At 38.3% G+C, this 21,600-nt stretch overlaps 2 protein-coding genes across 2 annotated transcripts; one reads left to right on the top strand and one right to left on the bottom strand.

Moving 5' to 3' along the window:
• Positions 1-970: 970 nt before the first annotated feature.
• On the top strand, positions 971-20,887 carry LOC147058941 (uncharacterized). The gene is made up of 14 exons (XM_085907871.1): positions 971-1,139; positions 4,357-4,482; positions 5,153-5,402; positions 5,562-5,656; positions 6,168-6,348; positions 7,000-7,122; positions 7,712-7,735; positions 8,804-8,845; positions 8,979-9,010; positions 10,079-10,163; positions 10,320-10,451; positions 11,166-11,258; positions 12,105-12,207; positions 20,496-20,887. The coding sequence occupies exons 1-14, from the start codon at positions 1,081-1,083 to the stop codon at positions 20,498-20,500; spliced, it is 1,350 nt and encodes a 449-aa protein (XP_085763997.1). The 5' UTR covers positions 971-1,080; the 3' UTR covers positions 20,501-20,887.
• LOC147058942 (uncharacterized) lies at positions 13,475-19,354 on the bottom strand. Its single transcript, XM_085907723.1, has one exon. The coding sequence runs from the start codon at positions 19,144-19,146 to the stop codon at positions 14,110-14,112; it is 5,037 nt and encodes a 1,678-aa protein (XP_085763849.1). The 5' UTR covers positions 19,147-19,354; the 3' UTR covers positions 13,475-14,109.
• Positions 20,888-21,600: the final 713 nt, after the last annotated feature.

The following is a 21,600-nucleotide window of genomic DNA, read 5'->3' as shown; positions in this document are numbered from 1 at the left end:
TGTGCTGGAGAAAAGCTCCACTTGTTTCTCATTCTTGCTGTTGGATCAAATAAGATCAGAGGGGTAGCCTACATAGGCTATTCAACATTTGTATATCCACTGAAAAAGACACATACACACGTCACAAATGAATATTTAATCATGTCAAAATAACTATATGAAATGAGGATAGCTCCAGGGCCAATAACAAAAGATCCAGGTTTTGTTACGTGAGAGCCAATGGCAACTGTGCTGCCCATTAGGTGTTTGAGCTCCCTAGAAGGCAGTAAACCCCTTTTTATGTGGGGCTAGTGAGCACATAATCAACATCCATATCTGGAGAAGGAAGAGGAAAAAGAATGTTGCTTTGTTCACTTTTTTTCTTTTTACAAAAAGAGGTTTTGAAATTTGTTTTGTGGACTGCATTATAAAACTGGGATTGAACATGTGGAATAGTGCTGCGGTTTCTTTTATGTTGTCAAAATAAAGCACCCAAATTGCACTTGTGTGTTTATTTAAATATATTGATCTACATATATAAATAAAAAAACAATGGAGTTGAGTGAGAAAACCTGTTCCTGTATTGTAGCAGATGCAGTTCCAATTCATTTGGTGCAGATAATTTCCCTTAAACAAGCACAACTGATCTGAATGGAATTTCTCTCTCTCTCTCTCTCTCTCTCTCTCTCTCTCTCTCTCTCTCTCTCTCTCTCTCTCTCTCTCTCTCTCTCTCTCTCTCTCTCTCTCTCTCTCTCTCTTCCAAACCAACCATTTCCAAACATACTGTAATATATACAATACAAACATTGTGATCATTGATCACAGTTTTTTGCAACAAACTCATCTTGCATATCCTCTTGGGAGAGTCACATGACTCCTGTTGCTTAGGGAGGTTGGGCTCACTCAACACTTTGATGAAATTCTCACAGAGGGAGGGGTGAGCTGTTACTGAACATAAAGACCTGACCATGATGGGCTACAGATACAGAGTTGGAGGACGAAGGGGGAAACTGTTGGAATAGTATTCCTAAACCTGAACCAGGAGACCAGCTGGAGGCGTCCAAAAAATCAGGACAAAGAACAGAAGCAGGCCAATCCACCATGTCAGAGTCCATCAGAAGAAGAAACTCCAGCAGACAGCTGCTGCAAAACCTCATCCAGTGAGAAAATTATAAATATATTTTGTGCTGTTAGAATGACATTGCTAAAATAGTATTTGAAGTACAGGATGGATACAGTAATCATTTATTTTAATCGCTTCTGCTTTAAACTTTAAAAATAACGTGCATAAGATTGATTAGATGGATACAAATGTCATTTAATGTGGTGATGATACAGAGCATATTGTTTTTCTACGAAGAATTTGAGAATCTGCAGCCATTTCCTAAATCTGTTTATTTATAACTTAATTTGAGTAGATTTCAAAATGATGATGACATTTATTGTAGCTCTTCCAGAACTCAATGAGCAGAGAAGACACTAAGATGGGCGCTTAACTTTATTTACAGCTTGTGAATCACTGCACACCATGAAAACTATGCATAAACTATGAATTCCAATACCAGGACAAAATTTTGTCAAGAATATAACTACATTTTTGAAAACATAAAGCGCAAAGGGGGAGCTAATTCAAAATTCACTAGGTAAGGCACGTGCATAAATAAATGCTGTGTTATCTTAAAGTTTGCGTTTTCAAATATAGACTTCTTGCTCTTTTGTGTTTGATGGGCACTCTATTATAAAAACAGGTTGTGTTTTTCATTATCTCTGAGGTTTTTTTTTTTTAATCCTCAGTTATTGGTGGAAAATGTGTGTGACTTCACTCTGTTCTAGGCTCAATGGCGTCTTTTATAGTTGCAACTTCCCTTATGGCAATGACATCATCTGGCAGGCCCCATGAACTCCCTTCTGCTCAGCTGCACTCAACGCTCACCCCCGCAAAATCATGATACAAACATTCGCACAAAATTCGATCTACTGCACAATATATGTTGACATTTTTCTTAATTTTAACTAATGTTAACAAAATATTTCTTAGGGCCTCTTTTAGGTCGAGGAATTCAATAAAAAATGGGCTCACACAGGCTCTAGTCAGAAATGACCTACTCGTTCTTCAAGCAAGGACCACAATGTTGTTACCATCTGGAGTAGTTTAGATGAAAGCTATCTGCCTTCTACTAAAACTGTTTTTCCGACTTCTATTTTAAAATGTCTGCATTCAAATTGAGCCGCATCACTTAGACTACAAGTAGTCAATTTTTTAAATATTATTTTATGAAAATAAATGGTTCTCTATTTTTATGGTTTCTTGTGATTGACTGGTGTCTAGTTCAGGGTCTATGTAGTGGGTCTTTTGCCTGAAGTCAGTTGGGATTACGTTTAGCTTCCTACAATTCCAAACAGGATAACAAGAGTGGAAAATTGATGGATGGATGGATGGATGGATGGATGGATGGATGGATGGATGGATGGATGGATGGATGGATGGATGGATGGATGGATGGATGGATGGATGGATGGATGCTGCTGTGTGTGGTCTATCGATTTAGTCAGCTGCATTCACACTCAATTTACACAACCAGATGAAAATTCAATTCATGTTGTCAGAGGAGTAACCACTACATTATCAACGACCAATCAATTCACAGCGACTTTTATTTAAATACATCCTTTGTCAGATGTTAATACCAACCGTTCTCTGCTTGAGTACTAGTCCCTATTGTAAACCCTAATCGGTGCCAAAATTCCACTTTCTTTCAATGACTAAACAATAATCATATCAATGAGCCAACAGCATTCACAGACATTAAATGACCTTGCAGTGAACTCATGCTTTTTATAAATACAGTTGCCACCTACAGCACTTTTGAATTCGATCATATCTAGGTCACCTCCCACCATAATAATGACCACAGCATGTTTGACTCGCTCAGCTCACCAGGGATCGTACCAGTGGGAGCTGATTTACAATGAATGCTATGAAATGAATTAAATTAAGGGTTATGTTCAGCAACAGGGGGGTCATTCTTAAACATCATAGCTAGAAATTTCATAACAAAAATCTGTATTGAGCAAGCTTTATTGGCCCAAACTTAAAAGTAAATACTGAAAATATCTCAAAAGACTAAAATCCTAAAAGAAACGTGAATACATTTTTAAATCAGCTCCCAAAACATATTTAGGGAGTCAAAAAAACATCTCTGATTAAAATTGGTTGTTGAGCAGTGTTGTTACACACCTAGTTGATGATTGAGATGGTTCTTGGAAAAGTTCTTTTACTTCTGATTCTGAGTAATTGCAGTGATAGCGCTGGGAAAGAAGCTACTGTATCTCACAGCGTGCTTGTCCAAGCTTTGACTGACCTAGTTACTGGGGTGAGAAAAGTTCTTGGTGATGTGGCCAGCTCTGCTGAGGTAGCGAGAGCTGGCAATGTCCTTCTGACAGGGCAGATTGAGAGCAACTGCGAAAAAAGGGAAGCGCCTTGACACCGATGAATGAGTCATATGCTGAACTGAATGCTTCCAATGTTTTGTTCAGTTTTATCCATGGTCTCATAGCTTCCATTTTGCAATAATGAGTTCCTGCTGAATCTTGTCCCCATTTTTCCGTTTGATCTTTTGACATCACTCTTTATCTTGTAAACAGATGTACAAAACATCTGTCACTTGAATTCTAAACAAAGCCGTTGTTTTCTGAGGATTTGGATTCTGAGGTGTATACGAAGTTTTGTTTCAGAGGTTCTCCGCCTTAAACTCTGTCAGTGTGGAGTTTGCCTGGCAGCCAGGTCTGATCCGTTACGTCTTTAATTTACCGTTTACAATTAAGTTGACACTGCACTGCAGATGGTTAAAACACTCCAACAGATGTGTCATAAAAAATATTGTTATAAAGTTCTTCCCATTGAAAATGACAGTTTTGATCTGTCACACATTTGTACATTTACCATTACATCATTGTAAAATGATTTGAGAGCAACACAGGACACAGAAACTACAGCCCAAGTAAAAATGAGGTATCAGTTTTGTGTGTCACTTTTTGCAAGTTTTGGAAAACACATTTAATTCATTTCCACTTACTTTCTCTCTCTCTCTCTCTCTCTCTCTCTCTCTCTCTCTCTCTCTCTCTCTCTCTCTCTCTCTCTCTCTCTCTCTCTCTCTCTCTCTCTCTCTCTCTCTCTCTCTCTCTCTCTCTCTCTCTCTCTCTCTGCGTGTGTGCGTGTGTTCATGTGTGCATGTGTGTGCGACCAAATTAGGCACTTGAGATTAGAAAACTTGCAAAGACTAGAAATTCTGTTTTGTGTTGTGCAAATCAACTCAAGACTTCAATAAATAATTTCTATCAGTTGTTCATTGTGCAATTGTATCTTGTTGGCTTCAGGGTGACGTTCCAGCGTAGCCTTGAGGATGCTGAGGAGGTGGAGCGAGAGCGCAGGAGGAGAACTAGGGAGAGGCAGAGAGACCAAGTGACGCCTCAGCAGGAAAATAAACCAACATTTTCAGGAGTGTAAGGCTTGCTACACTTGAATTTTATCCTTTGTTCAGTTTACTGTATCGCCCAAATAAATACTGAATTTGCTGACTTTTTGCATGATAAAAAAAAAAACGATTGTTTGCGATTTTACCATTCTAATTTATTGTGACCATAATACACTAGACAGTGACTTTTTAAATAGGATAGAATTGTTTGATCTTGGTCAATCTGCGTGTGAACCGATATGCCATGTGCGGTTGATTTTTTATTTTTAGTCAATGTTCTTTGGGCAGATATTATAATGTTGGTAATGCTATGCAGGGGAGGTTGGACTTGGTTCCTACAGTTAGGACTCAGAGAAATGTTGCATCCTGGCAAAATGATGACCTAATCATTCTCAGAAAGAGAGGCATAAATATCTGACCACTTATTGAGCCAAGATGTCTGCTGCAAAATCGGCTTCCTACTCTACCTTAAAACAAACAAAAAAAACTGAGGTGGGCGAGTCAGAAACTTTTGCCAGTCAGTTATTTATTTGCCAGCGACATTATCTAGCCGAACCAAAATTGTCATGTCAGTCCGTCATCATAATTTTAACGGAACTTTAACTTGTGCTTGGTTACAGGATGTGTTGCTTAATTTAAAAAAAAAAAACACCTTAAGTTCTATTACAGTGGATTTCTTTGACACTGCTATTCCACAGGTCAGATGAAGAAGTGAAGCCTAGTTGCTGCTTTGTTCAGGAGGAGGATGAGGGTTTTAGTGACTGGAGCCACAGGTTGGAGAACCGTAATGTTCTTCGGGACTTCAGGGTCAAGGCACAAGAACCTTCATCGTTTCAGTGGGAAGCAGGCATCAATAAAGAGAAACAACAGAATGATGAAGAGCAGGAGGAATGGCAGCCAAAACAGAGGGCTCATGGGTTGCAGTCCACCAGAAGCCCTCCACTGAGCGTATGCAGCCCTTATTCGTCAATTTTCTTCTTCTTTCACTTTAGTGGTTACTTTTCTGTCACAAATCTGTCAGGAAAATGGTTGACATCATGCTTTTTTTTTTTCCTTGAATGAACTTTTGACCGAAATCAAATCCAACTGAAATTTCTTTCATTTTAGAAAAGAGAAGTGTTTCTGACAAATGATCCAAGACAACAGCAGGCCAGCGACCCTCCGACAGACACAATGCCCTACTTAACGACTGGAAGGATGAGGTTACAATGTGTTCAGTTATTGTGTAAAAGTGCTTTTAGAATTTGGCTCAAGGTATTCCTCTTCTACTGCTGGTGCATTAATTTAGCTTGTTTTCAGAACACAGGTTTTTCCTTTTTGGCTTTTGAGAAATTAAGTCTTTTTTGGCATAAACCTGATGAAATTAAATGACACCAACTTCACACCGACTTGGTTAAACAATGTACTTATCTTTTTAACCACAAGGAAATCCAATAGTTGGCAGGGGATACATTCTGACCATTTACAATCAAGCTCTTTCAGTTAACGGATCCTACCTGGCATTAATCAGAACCATATAATACTAAAAGCAAACAATAAAATAATAAAAATAATTGTGAAAAAATCATGAATAACCTTAAATCTTTATTAACCTTGAAGTATAAATGGTCTTGCATGATTCGAATAGCTCCAGTCCGAGACAGCAATGTGAAAAGTTCATACAATTCAAGTAAAGCCTATTATTTTTACATTATTTTTTATTATCCTGAACAGTGACGAGGTGTGCAAGGTGAAGCAAGACGAAGAAGAGGTGCATCAGATTTTACAGAACGAGTGGAGATCTGGCGCTAGCGCTAACAAACCAAGATACGAAGTTGATCAAGAAGAGGATCTCAACTTCACACATGAAGGGATGAAGGAAAGGCTTGAGAGAAACCAAAAGTTGACAGAAAAGGTCAGTTTTAAAATATCACTTATCTACAAAGTAGACAACTGTAACTTGTTATTCTCAAATGTATCGGATTTTAGAAGACATTCACCTCATATTGTACATTACTGCAGACATGACTCAACTTCTCGTTGCTTCCTTAACTTTTACAATCCGGTTCTGAGTCAAATTCCCCATAAAGGCTCTATATATGTTCACCACGAGAGGACAAAGGATATTGTATGTAGTATACCAAAGCCTGCCAGTTCGCTAAATGGTCAATTTGTAAATGTGGAAAACTTTACCTCTCATAAATTGAGGAACATGAGCTTATTCTTGTTATCCAGCTACACGTGGCTTTTTCCTGGTTCACTTAATTGGCTTTAAATCAAGAGCAGTAAATGAGAAGAATGAGGAATGTGTTTTGGCAAAAACTTCAACAAATGACAGGTTTTCATTAGGCTTGGAATCGCAGTGTAAAATAAATTTTTAAAAGCTATGAGCAAAGGTATATGGTGGAGGGAATAGAGAAATTAGACACTAGTACATTTTTTTGCTCTAAAAATGGCACAAGGCAAGCATGAACACAACAGAGTAAAAACATGTCAAACAATTATCGTTGTCAAAGTAATCATTTGAATAGTAATTGATCAAATGTATATGTTGTGTTTGTTGTAGAGGTCAAAGGAAGAAGAACACAGAAGTGATGACGATAAAAGCAGGCCGTCTGGCCTTTCTGTTTACAGCAATGAAGAAGATGAGACATTCAACTGCTATGGAGCCATGAGCCCAACATTCAAGGTACGGAGAAAAGTAAAAGAGTATGTCATGCAGATACCGAGAGATGTTCAAAGACAATTAAGGTTGAGGATTCTTGGTGGTTATGAGTGGCAATTTATTGGTCACTGCAACAGCAAATGAAAACTAAAAATAAAATATAGTGTGAGGTAAAAGGCTTCCTTCAAATCTTTTTTGCCTCAGTAGTCACTCATCTCTGGGTTAGGATGCAAATGATGAATCTATCGTAAGACTCCCATCAATAAACATGCTGTCATGTTTTGAACTCTCAATCTAAAATAAATAGATTTTAAATGAACCCAGAAAGTTCATAACTTTCATAACATATAAGTGACAAAGATGAAAACAAAGAATGTTGTCGCAAAAATGATAGTTTTAGATAGTTTCATCAACATAATGTGTGGTGTCAGTTAAAGCATTCTCATTCTTTTATCTCATTTATGAATATGTTATTTTTCTTCAATTTTAGTTTGATTTATTTTGTTAATTTTGGTTAATTACTTTTTGATGGCAGTTTGTGTAATCAAGTGTCGCTGTCCATGTTCATGTTAATTGTGACAAAAATTCTCTCTCATGTTGCTTCTTCCAACAGAAACTCCTCATTCAGTTTTACCCAGTAAGTCCCTTTTACTTCCTCATATTGTTGTGTGAAGAAGATGGTGGCTCAGTGTGTATGCCCTGATGGTAACGCTTTCAAAGAACCCAACACAAGCATGTCCGTCCGATAAGCAAACTGTTTGTGGTTAGTGAAGTTGCCCTCCAGGAACATGACAGCATCTTTAATTGCTCAAACATCCTGCTAAGCAGTTTGTTCAGATGGATGTGTTTAAGTGCAAAAGAATGCCTTAGTCATAGTCTATAATTGGAATTGGAAACTCTCTTTCCTAATTCACATTAAGCATAACACAACATATAACACAGCTGTCATGGAATTCTGTTTTGTTTCAAATAGAGTTTGCCTGACAGAAAAATAATATTGCACATCACCAAACGTTTAGTTTTGCATTGCAGTTTTACAATATTTGTCTTTTCTTTTTTCCTTTTACAACACATGTGTCAATTGTGGTACAAAATGTAAAGAGACATTTACAGTACTTTACATTTCACCCCAATTGCTACCTAAAGCATATGTGAACATGTACTTTAGAGAAACCAGATGGTGGTTAGACCATAATTGGAATTGGGAAAGCTGTTTCTTCATTTACATGAAGTTCAACTTATAACAGCTCTCTAACAGAGTTTTGTCTTCAAATACCATTTGAGTTATTTCACTACAATCGCATGTCAGACAGAAAAATAACACTGTTTGTATATCATCAGACCTTTTGGCTAGCATGGACCTGTTGGACTATCTGTATATTTTATACAAAGAAACCATTTCAGCCCTATCACTACCTATACATTTATACATGACAGCCTAAATCCAGGTAAAAGCGTGAGCAATGACTTGGAGCAGGCCGTTTACCTTAGATGCACTTTAAAATCAAGAAGTGTTATGCTGACATACAGCTACCCGGTATTTATTGAATAAATGCCCTGAAGCAATCAAAAGGTGCAATATTATAAAGCTGTGCCGAAAAGGGTACGCATGTAAGTCCCATGTGATTTGTTGTCATAGCAAAGATAAATAGGGCAACTCAGCTGAACTTTGACATGCATCTTAGGACACTGTTTCTTTGTATAGGATGAGGCGAAGAGCAGAATACCAACAGATGGTAAATGTGTGGTAAGTTGGGATCAAATGTCTTCTTCATTAGCTGGCTGGCTCAGAGTCTTTTTTTATTACTCTGTGCTTCTCTTCTTGTTTTGTTTTCCTCATTTTCACAAAACACTGCCTAACCCATGTCGCATTTTTTCAGATCACCGAGCGAACAGAATCTCTGCGAAAGAGGTGGGTTAAGTGTAATTCATACAGCATGAAAATCGCTACAGTTACCTAGGAGGTTGGAAAATTCAGTTGGAATATTGGGAATTTACAATAATTCTTCTGAATCAACACAGAATTGAAAATAATTTAGTTTACTCTAACAGGGAAATTAAATGTATATGGTGACCCCCCCCCCCCCCCCCCCCCTCTGTATTTCATTGTACTAAGTCTTGTTAACATGTTCTTTTACCACAAATTAACTTTTGTTTTCTTCCAAACTGCATAAATGTGTGTCTACTAATGCTGTCTACATGACCTGGTCATTATTTTTACATTTTTGTGCACGTTTTGAATTTGGGTCAAACAACTGTTTATATGGCGCCATCTTTAGATTAAACAATGTACTGCGTGTAAATTTGGCTTTCAGTTTTCTGGATTTAACTAGCAAGAAATCTTAAAACACATTTTACACAATTTATAGCTGGAGACCTGTTAGATATCACAAACCAGAATGTGCCTTGATTTAACATGATGAAACTGCTACCACACACACTCTCTTGGCATCAGAACCATGGTAAAAGGTACCAAACAAGGAACACTGTGAATGTGACAACTTGAAAGGACCATCAGACACCTCCAAGTATTGTTCCAAGTTACACCCTATTGCCAGTATTATTACTATGATTTTTTTTGGGTTCACCCTGTTTTATTGCAGCCAACTACTAGGTTTGTTATTGCTCCAAATCTTCATGTCTGGCACCTTTTTGTTGTCTCACAACACATCCCGGGGGCCTAAAATGGGCAGCCAAAGCCACCAGAACCATCTCACAAGCCGAGCTTGAAACAACCTGATTACTATGCACTGTAATTTTAATCACAGATTATTTTCAAAAAATCTTCCATACTCCGGCATGAATTGAAGCCTTATTGCTAAACTAGAAGGGGGAAAAATATTTTCTCTCCCTTTGCAACCTTCTTGATGGTGAATTTTTTTTTATTCGTTCCTTTGCTTGTGTTTTTTTTTACGCATATACAGTCTACAGTGTATTGTCATCATGTGACGATGCATGGTGTTTCCTCTTTCTGTTCAAGTTCTAACATCAAAAAGAAGATTCCACAACCTCTTTGTGTTTCCAAGATTGACAAGAAACTGCAGCAGTATACGCATGCTCTTGAGGTAAAACATACCAAGAGCGTAAATACAATGAAACCAAGTTCAGATGTATACCAGTAGTACTTTGTTTTCAAATAATCTATGACTGTAGAATCTTTGACTGTGTAAAATACCACTTTTTTACAGTATTTTTTTAAACACAAAACTACTTTTACACAGGTTTCCACAAAGGAATGCAAACCAGCTAGTCCAGTCCTTGTGGATGTGATAAGTCCCATTGCACAAAAAAAGAATCTTTTTGAGGCTGGAGTGGCATGGAACCAAAACACTCTCTCAAACACACCACCAAAGGTCAGTTAAAATCTGAGTTTTGTCATACCTCCAAGTATGTGTGACGGAGCAGGCAAGTTAATCAAATTTGCGGTAGCTAGTATCACTACCATACATTCACACAGTAGGTAAGTCATAATTACTTTAAGTCATAAAAACTATAAGTCCAGCTATAATCACGTGTGTTTTCTTGTTGTATACGGGTGTATATTTACCCCAAGTACTGTAAATCACAAAGATCCCTTTATTATTTCAACAACCAAAATGTTAACATTATGCTGTGAAGGCAAGTCCTACTATATAACTGCTCATTATTAGCACAAGTCGATAGCTTGTCACTTTGGCTTGTTCAGTGAACCTTTTTTTTTTATAGCAGGTATACGTCTCAGTTTCAACATATATAGAGACCATAAAATAAAATATAAAAACATCATAAAAAAATAGTTTTACCTGTTTCATATGCTTTAACTACATTTCAACTCAATAAAAACACACAGAATTCAACACTGAATATACAAACACTAAAATATCAAAACGAATCATATAAAAAGTCAGTTTGCATGGTTCTGAAAAATGAGGTGAATTTAGCATTGATGTTGCATAATTATAAACCTTCAAGCAACTTCTAATTTTACATACGTGTAGCAGTAATCTGTTCAAAATCTAACAATACTCTCAGATAATCCATAAAATAGATTTAAATCCAGGAAGTTTTTGAAATCAGATCTTTTTCAGGAAATACAACCCGGTGGTGTTTTAAACAAGAAAAATGTTTGGGAAAACTTCAGCGAAATTGTTTCTCCCACTTCTTCTGTGAGGAATAGCAAGGTAGGTGTTTTTTTGTGCTGATGTAATGCTGTACTCCCCAACTTCCTAAAAACAATGAAAAAAAAACTATGATATACAAATGAAGGTCATGTCATTATCAAAATAAGAATCTTGATTATAATACTAAATATTTTTCACGGCGCCACTGACATAGGTAGGCTATGCATGGATTTCAACAGATGCCCTTTGGGGACAAAAATGTCGCATATGTATTTAAATAGGGCGGCACTGGTTAGCACGTTCGCCTCACAGTTTGGAGGATGCGGGTTCGATTCCACTGCCTGTGAGGAGTTTGCATGTTCTCCCCGTGCCGGCATGGATTTTCACCGGGCACTCCGGTTGCCTCCCACTTTCCAAAAACATTCATGGTAGGCTGATTGGGCAATTGTCCGTAGGAGTGAGTGCAAATGGTTGCTCATCTCTGTGTGTCCTGCGATTGGCTGGCAACCAGTTCAGGGTGTCCCCCCCCTACTGCCCCTAGATTGCTGGGATTGGGTTCCAGCATGCCCGCGGCCCCCATGGGGACAAGCAGTACAGATAATGGATTGTATTGAAGGATGTATTTAAAACACAGACAGGGAGGGGCGAGTGCACAGAACAGACACCATGACAATAAACATTGTGACACACGGGGCTATGAGGAAAAGGCGTGGATTAGCTCCACTCCGCGTAGCAATCAGCGCCACCGTGCAGCGGAGACGTTATAAAATTACCATTGTATGACAATCGAAGTGACATTAATATTAATAATGGTGCGTAAAGTAACTGAAATTGCAACAAAAATGAAAGTGTAATCAGTGGTTTTCTTTTTTTTTTTTTTTTAAATGCACTTGAAAATGAACTCAGGAATGCTCAGCTGGTAAAAAGTCTCAATTTGTTGTGATGGCTCACAGCAAATATGAGAAGCCTTCTGATGAGGATGCCAGCAGTGATGATGCAAACTGGACAGGTAGGTTTGATGATCAGCCACTACCCTATAGAAATAGTCAATGAAAAAGTCACAAGTATGTTCTGACTTGTTATTACTATTATTATTATTATTATTATTATTATTATTATTATTATTATTATTATTATTATTATTATTATTATTATCATTATTATTATTATTATCATTATTATGATGATGTATAAGTTGTGCTTTGGAGTTTTTGTGTTCTTACTCAAGGTACCATGTATAAATTAATTAAGGTCCAACATGGAATTGAATTTCCAATTTCCCTTTACCTACCTGTGGTGTTATGCGAGCTGTAAGGTGTACCACCCCAATAGTATTCTCAAAGGTACATTCTAAGAATGTCCAAGTCATGGAACCTGAAATATACTCAGTTCATTGGGAATTCAGAAAGTACAGCTGCAAAAATGTAACACAACATAATAGAAAGATAACAGATAGTTAAGATTGTGAAATCTGTTGTCAGTCTTAAATTGACATTTTTAGCTTGCTAACTGAAATGAATGGAAACCCCCACCACTGTCCTTAGTCGTTACCTGCTTTATCAACACAAGCTATTCCAGTACTTTGTTCACTTCAACTTGCCTTGGGGTGAGCCGCTCTTGCTCTGATACAGGTGTTGTTTGTCATTTTTCATTTGAATTGTGTGATTGACAAACCAAGTTAAACACTAAAGGGCTCTTTTAGGTTTGTTATTGTATGCAACATTTATCCGATTGGAAAAGTACGTAACAATTAGAGGCATTGGAATCTATTTCAAGCAGATGAAAAAAGATGTTGTCGTGGAATTTAATTGATGTCTTTTTGTCGGCCAGTTTCTATGTTAGGATAATGGTGGACGAACTTAAGTGTTTGCGTTCAACAAACAAAACATTTGAGCCAAGCCCTATTTTTTTCTCAAAAGGGGCATACTGTAGTGTTTCAGGGAAATGCAAGCAGTGAAAAGAAAACCCTTCAAATGTATGCAGACTTTGAATATTTAAACATCAGCGGAGTAAATGAGGTCGTCGATAGCTTATTGGAATAAAGGAGCCTTAAAATTGCAAGGGGTCTATGCATAATTACTCTCACAGCAGAAATGGTATGAGAGGTGTGAAATATGACACCGATACGCTGTATAATGCATTTTCTTCAATTTCACTTTCTTTTCATCATAGGTTTGCACACAGAAGACACAACCAGCATAACATCATCATTATTAACTTCCAAAGTTCAACCTCGGATTATGATTATTATTAATGTGTGAAGTGCCACCCCCAAAAAAAGTTTGATTCACAGTTTCAATCCAACACACAGGTTTTAGCTCTTAACATATCGGATATCTTCACTTTGGTTTACTGACTTGTTGACTGGCCAATCACTGACTTATTTCCCCCCATGTATAACTCCCAGGGTCATTCTGTCCAATATTCATTTAAAAATGCATCATCTTAATTGATTTAGGAATGTAAATTTGAATTTATTACAGTGGTTTAGAACTGAGAAGCTAACCCCGATAAATACATAGATGCAACTTGCTACAGTACAACTAATCGAACCTGGATTCATTTTTAAAATTCACTGTTGTTTGTTAGCTTTTATTTTTTTTTTAATTTGCAAATGAAAAGTGCAAAGATGCCTCTAGCACATGATGCATTTTCACAATTCACAACACACTCTCCCCAACTATTTACACTATTAAGACAGTATGAAGAAGAAATGTTCTATAAATATTATATAAAAACAATTCTTTCAAAGTTAATTTGGTTTCTTAATTTGGCTCAAGCGAACACATTTGAGAATACTTAGATCAATGTTCTCCCAGAAGGTTAAAAAAAAAAAAACCCTCCTCATCCTCAGTGATGCAATAGACTAATTAATCAACTTCAGGCACATTTGTCCAAGTCACATTTCTACTTAATTGGGTTCAAATCCTCTGGCTATTCTATTGAAGTCCTTGCGATCATCCTCCTGAGTTTTTCGCTTCAGTAGTCCTCTTTCAAACACCGATGCTACTTTTGTCAATGGCTTCTCTGCTGCCTCTTTTAATTTCCTAGCATCAAATCGAGGACTGTACAGCAAGAGTGGTAAGCGATTGACAAAGGATGGAACCTCCTCTTGCTTGTCATCTGAGACCTTTTTCTTTACCGAATCTTTTTTGGTGGAGTTGATCTGCTGCATGATTCGGTCTTTGGTCGAGAACATCTGAAAGAGGAGAGCATCCCACATACTCAGCGCCCTTGGACTTAGAGAGACCTCTTTGTTGTTGACCAAGTCTTGATTTTCACATTGGTCTGCTGACAACCTTTCCTTACTATCGCTGTCTGTGTTTTTCTTGTCACTGAACTCATCCTGAGATTTGGCCAGTGGCTTTGGAAAAGCTGGTTCCTCTGGTTCAACCACCATGTGTTTCTTGAGCCGTGTCCATCCACTGAGTTTAACCTTAAAGCCTTTTGGCTTCTGGGTTGCCTTCGTAGCTAAGGGCGATGTTCCTGGTCCAACTGTGTTTTTCTCAGCAGTTGAAGATGCAGTTGATGTCACTGACTTCATGGAGGGCTCGACTGCTCTTTTCTCTGCCACACCTGATGTATCCTTCATCTTCAAAGTATCCCTGTCTTTGAGTCCAGTGATTTGCTGAGATAGCAGTGACGTTCCTTTGTTTGGGGATGGAGTTGAGACTGACACTGAGGCCTGAGGCAGAGAGGCAGGAGTGGGAGAATCAATCACAGCAGCGTTAAATATGGATGATTTCATGACAGAATCTGTTGCTGGCTCTGTGGGGGCAATGTTCTCAACTGGCTCCTCTGTCAAATACTGGTCCTTAGTGGCAGAACCTTTTGACTGGCCTTGATTGTGTGAGTTTACAACAGATGGGTTTTGTTCTGCACTGGCAGAAGAAGGGCATATTTCCACTTGCTTAGATGCATGTGTGGTTGGACTGCCAGACAAATGATGATTGCTTTTTGAATGGGAATTTGGCTTAACAGGGACATAAGCAGTGCCAGAAATGCTCTTATTTTGTACAGGTACTGAGGAGGGGGTGTTGTTGACAGGAGTATGACGGGACTGGCGTAAAATCGAATGAAATGCCTCTGTTGGTGTAATGCACAATCTTGGTTCTTGTAACGAGGGGGCTCGTGGTACAACCAAAGATTTTGCATTTACAGCACTATGTGAAAAGATTTGAATGTTTTCTTTATGAATGTCATTTTCAAAATTAGCTTCTTTGTGACTCGTGTTTTCCATTCCAGTCAAAATGCCTGATAATTTCACACAACTTTGCTCTTTTTCATCAGACTTGAGCTTTTGATTCTGTTCTATATTGTTCCTTTGTATGTTTGTAGCAACACAGTCATTTGGATTTAAAAGACTTTTCCTAGGATTTTGAATTATAGTCTCCTCAAGTGGTGTGAAAAGGGGTCTTTTGTCATTATTTTCAGCTATTATAACTGACTCTGGTTTTCCTAGCTGAAGACCTTTTGCAGTCACACACCTCATTGAGGGCACATTACCTATGATGTAGGGTGTAAGATGTAATGGTTTACCACTTACCACTGGGTCTGTTAAAGTCAACTCAGTGATGGGAACCTTTCCACCAAGATTGGATTTGTTTGATTTTGTAGTTTCCAAAACACATCTGTCTTTTAGGTTGTTAATATATCCTGATTCCAGAGGGGAAACCATATTTGTGATTGTCCTGTCGAAAGCATCTAATCCTACAAATTGCATGTTGGATTGCTTACCATTACTGTCAAGCACGTTTGGCTGTGTTTCTCCATTTGGAAGATTTGAGGTGTTTTTGGTATCAGTAAATTTAGCTTTATAATTTCCTGCCATTAAAGGTATTGTAGGCAGAGAGTCTCCTCCTAATTCTGCACTCATAAAAGCAATGCCATTGGTTAGGATAGAAGGTGCATCAGAATTTCGTATTTGGGCTTTCATATTTGCTTTGCCGAGGTATACACGATTTCTAGCACATTCATTTTGATTTTTTAGTGATGCTCCTGGTGTGTCTGTTGCAAGCTTGGTGGCTGTAATGTTGCAATTTTCTTCATGGCTAACGTTACTTCGCAGTCTGGAGGATGGAACGCTTGTTTCGTGAAGCATTCCGGTTTCTATATTTGGTTGGTGGTCGCTCTCCAAAGGGAATACGTTAGGGGATTTGGTTGTAATCATTGGTATGTCCGAGAGCTTGATATCACGCGCGGGGTTATTGGGTAGCAATGTATTTACAGGGCTAGTGCATGTATTCAAAGCAAATGTGTCTCCTAGGGAACACATTTTGTGGCCTACTGTCTTGCTGTATGTGTGATTGTGTTCAGAACATGCAGAAGCTCTTCTAGGCTCATCTTGAACCATTGACTCTATAGCAGTGAAAGTTGGCTTTTTAATTTCAGTTTCAAATTGGCAGGTTCTCTTTGTGTTTTGGGGGATTTTATTAGTATTGCTCATGGCAGAGGGTGAAATGTCATGAATGTTAACAGTGCGTGGGATAAACTCAGTACTTTCTTTTATGTTTTGTTTAAGCTGTTCTCTTTGGCTGTCTAAAGCTTTGTGATCTGTTTTGATACAAGGTTTGCAATGTGATGAATTATTTATTTTATTGATTGATATCAAGCCAACACCATATATACTTTTGCCAAGTTTCTGCTTTGAATTTGTGACACTGGTTTGTTCAAAAGGATTGTCTAGTTGTGTGTTTGTACACTGTGTTCCTGTCATTGAATCTTGCTTCACCAGCTTGCCATCAATGAAATTACTGCTCTTGTTTAGGCATGGGGACACATTTGTAGCTGCCTTTATAGGAAACATTGTCACAGTCTGTGTGTGCACCTCACCTGCTTTAGGGATTGGCTTTGGAACCTCAGAGTATGAGGCCTTTCGTGCAGATACATCAACTGTGGACTGACACATGTGTTTCTGTACCAAGCCAAGAGGAACCTCAGGTCTTATTTTTTCCAAACTAGATGTTCCAAATGAAGGTATTTCCACATGTAGACTTTTGACCTCATGGCTTTTCTCAAATATGTCTTTGTGATCTCTGACAGTCCGCTCTGTTTGGCATTTGGGATCCTTTGGCGTTGAAAGTGGATGCACAGCATTTACAGATTCACTCTCTAATGATGGTCGCTTTTGATGTCCATTGAGTTGTTTTGGTGAATCATGTTTTGAGACACAGTCATTCTCTGAATGTGTTTTGGTGAAAGAGGTCAGCTCAATTCTGTGGGATAGAAGGCTTTGATATGATTTTAGAGTTTGAATCCCATCATGTGCAGCATACTGAAGAGGAGTAAGTCCATAATATGTTGATTGTGCTTTTGTTTTCGAGGTTGTTAATGATATCCGATTCTCCAGGAGTGATGACAAGGACTTGCGTGCCTCAACAATTGGAGGATGATAGGAGGATGACAGTTGGCTAAAGCTTTTGGAATCTTGTGGGTAGATTATCGCTGTCTCGGTCTTTGGTGCTGTGCAGAAAAATGATGGGACATTTGGCAAATATGCAGCGTCTCTTTCTAAAATGTGGTCTTTTTTCAAGTTTGGGACAGATTCTCTAAGAGCAGAGTCAGGCATAGTAGCTTGTGGTGTGAAAGTTTCTCCAGAAATGCAAGAGTCAGCGGTGCAGCTTAAATTCAGGGTACTCCTACAAGTATTTCGGACAGCGCTCCCTTTGTCATCGGTATTTTGCCTTTTTGTATAATTGTCAATAATATTCTGCTGTACTTCTGTTTTTGCGGCACACATTTTGCTGCGAAGAGACTCAACGGAAATCGAGGGAGCAAATTCATTTTGACAAGACTTCAAATCTGTATTTGTTATGGATAACAGAGGGTCATTTTTAGGTATTTCACCAGAGTGACTGGATAATCCTGGCTTTGTGCACAACACAGTTTTGGGTTTTCCACATAAAATTGTGGGAACAGCTGGTTTCTGAGGTTTCATTTCATCTGTAGCTTTTTTGTCCATATGTGTAACTGCTAATGACTCTTCTTTGGTGCTTTGGTGTATCGCTGTCAGGTCTTGATTGGAAGGAGGCTTCGAGATCTCATTAAATCTTGCTTTTGATGTATAAATTGAATTTTTAGAACCATCACACCTTGTCTCTTGGGATAAACGCGTTACCAAGTTATCATGACTGATAGGTCTTGGGGTCCAAGAAGTTGATGTATGGAGTAGATTATGCTCTTTTCTTTCCATATGGTTGGGATTAAAATGATTTTTTTGTGTGTTTGAAACTGATAACAGCACAGGAGCAACAGGAGGCAAGTCTGCAACTTGAGAAGGTGTTGGGTCTGGGCCATGGTTTAGGATGGCTGAGGATGGTGTCAGGTTATGAGTTGATATTTTAGGATTGGACTCTGACACAGTGATAGGATGGTCTATTGTGTCTGATCTAAGATCAGATCTGATCAGTGACACTGAATTGAAAGCAGCTTGAAGTGTGGATGATGGAACCCACTGCATTCTTGGTGCGGTGGACGAATTTATAGTTGGCATCATACTAGGAGTCACTTCATCAAATAAAAATGCGGAGCATTCATATAGTGGTGCCACCTTCTCTCCAGAAGTCTTAATCTGTCTTTTGGACATCTGTGGCAGATTGCCATCACATTTCTTGTAGGAGCTGCTTTCAAGAAGACGTAATGTAGATGCAGATTGATCAAAGGAGTCTCGTGGAAGAGTGGACCACAAGGATTCCACAGTGCCGACTGAATCCGGTGTTTTGGGTGGGCTGGACAGGTCACTGTGCTCAAGATCTGTGCTGGCTTCATTGACTGGTGACAAACAGGAACGAAATGGGACAGGTGTCTGAGAGAGACTGCCCTTTCTCTTGGCTCTCTTTTTCTTTAGTTTTTGAAGCCTCACATTGTCTTTGGCTGGTTTTGGGAGTAAAGGTGGTGGATATTGCTGGGAAAGCCCCGACTCAAACCCGTTGTTTACTTCCATCAGCATATCAAGTCCTGCAAAAGATACAAAGGAATATCAACCAACTTTTTTTTACATACAAAATGTTAAAATTACAATAAGAATCAGAGCAGAAATGTCTGTTTTGACTCCTCTGGACTATCGAAAAAAATACCGTATTTTCCGGATTATAAATCGCAGTTTTTTTTTCATAGTTTGGCCAGGGGTGCGACTTATACTCAGGAGTGACTTTTGTGTGAAAATATTAACACATTATTACTCGATCATTAACACATGACTTACTGACTAGCAATATTATCACTTCACATGTTATTTTCAGACTAAACCGCATGAGGGTGCTCTAGGCCTGCGGAATAATTGGAACTGCAATTGAGGAGTCTGAATCCATCCACTGACTTCTGGAGTCAGCGGCGTTGTTTACAAGTGACACAGAGGACAAAGATTTCGATGGATTTAATAATTTGGCGTGACACGTATTGTTCGATAAACCTGTTATTTACGTTATAGTTATTTGATAGATTGTTTATGTATAGTTATATCGGCCTGTGGAATAATAAGAACCGCAATTGACGATGAGTCTGACGTCAGCGCCACATGTGTTGTTTACACAGAGGACGAAGATTTCGATTGATTTAATAATTTGGAGTGACACGGACGGTTCGATAAACTTGTCGTTTGTTATAGTTATTTGATATATAGTTTATATATAGTTATATAGGCCTGTGGAATGATTGGAACCGCAACTGACGATGAGTCTGACGTCAGTGTTATAACCAAAGAAGTGCGCCGACTGACAATGACGCAGAAGTAAACAAAATCATAGACCCAATGTCATATTTTTGTGTCTAGGTTATCAGAGAACACCGCATACGATGGGACAATAGTTTTACTGTAAATGCCCTTAAGAAAAAACAGATGAGAAAAAACAATTTTATACGTACAAGACCTTACAGGACTTATTGGTAGTTTGCTTCATTTTGCACCAAGGAATACTTGAGCCCTGACTGAGTGAGCCTCGCATTCTTGATCTCCTCCATGCCATTCTCCCCACTCAGTTTAGAAAGATGGGCATCTTTGAATACGAATAGTGGAGTTGGCTGTATTCCACTTTGGAATGAAACTGTAACACAAAATATCGCTATATAAGTGCTGTGAATGGAATGGAAGCATTGTTGATATTCTTAGAGGGGTTAACAGCGAACGCGTTGCAGCTTTGTAATGCGACCCCAATCCTGGATGGATGGATGGATGGATGGATGGATGGATGGATGGATGGATGGATGGATGGATGGATGGATGGATGGATGGATGGATGGATGGATGGATAATTGTTTCATCTTGAGAAGTAATAAGTGTGATATGTTCTTTTTTTCCAGCCTGAAGAAAAGTGGAAGAGGGACATGCCGTTTAGGATTTTCCCTAAAAATGTTTACGTCTAAAACTGTATAGCGTTTGTGATTTCCGTCATCCATATATTTGAACATATATAATGCCCCTTTACTCAAATGTTTTAAAGCTTACCTATCACGCCTATTACTCTTTAGCAAAATTTTGGAAACTTTGTTTTTTTTCTACATGTATTCATTTATGCTAGAGTACTTTATCTTGTAATTTAATAAAATAACTCTATATTTTTTCTTAATCTCGTTTGATTTCTCTGATTTGTTTGTGTTTGATTTATTGCACAAGTCATTTCCTAGTTCGCGTTCGTAGTGTTCATGTCCATCGTGTTCTACTCTGAATTCTTATTGCCTGCTCTGACACTGAATAAAATGGCTGCATGTCTCTGAGCTAAATCTGTCGTTGAAATTAGAATATGAGCTCTCATCACTGACTCATTTACACATTTTGAATGTCTTAATTGGGTCCTGAAGACGATGCCTTTCTACCAAAGGCAATACTATTAGAAATAGAAAGGCACGTAAAGCTGTTGCTTATGGCAAGGATACATTGAACCGATGACAAGCTTCTTTTGAAAATAGTCTTTCAAGGAGGCGGTCAAATTCGAGAATGACCTTGGCATGATATAAAAGTAACTGACACATGGGTAAGAGGGTAAAGAGGTGCAAGCAATGTAGGAGGGGCAGGGACTTTAAGCCAACGAGGGAGTACTTAAGAAGCTGCTAAAACATTTGTTTTACTAATAAAAAGATTTGGTTTCATTGAATGGCAATGTAATAAAAACATCAAGTATTATGATAAATGCATATGGATATTTTTTTTTTACTTTGCCACCGAGCAGGGTTACTTTTATTTAAGTGCAAACATGAGTGGAATCGGTTCCTTTCAGTTTGAATCGTTTATTTGGCTGCCACTAGAAAATGGTCTGCAGTCTAAATTTAGTCTGGGGGAAATAAGAGCAAACATTCTGACAGTAAGCACCTGTTGCATGATGTCCTACACTCAGAGAAACAACATCAGTCTGTTGGAAATCAATATGAGGCGTAAAATCCTCCCAGAGCTTGTATAAGCTTGGACTTG

This window comes from Syngnathus leptorhynchus, chromosome 3 (genome assembly GCF_054491065.1).
Source record: "Syngnathus leptorhynchus isolate UIUO chromosome 3, UIUO_Slep, whole genome shotgun sequence".
NCBI classification, from domain to species: domain Eukaryota; kingdom Metazoa; phylum Chordata; class Actinopteri; order Syngnathiformes; family Syngnathidae; genus Syngnathus; species Syngnathus leptorhynchus.
Note: the sequence above shows the minus strand (reverse complement) of the source record. Positions and strands in the feature narration are given on the sequence as shown.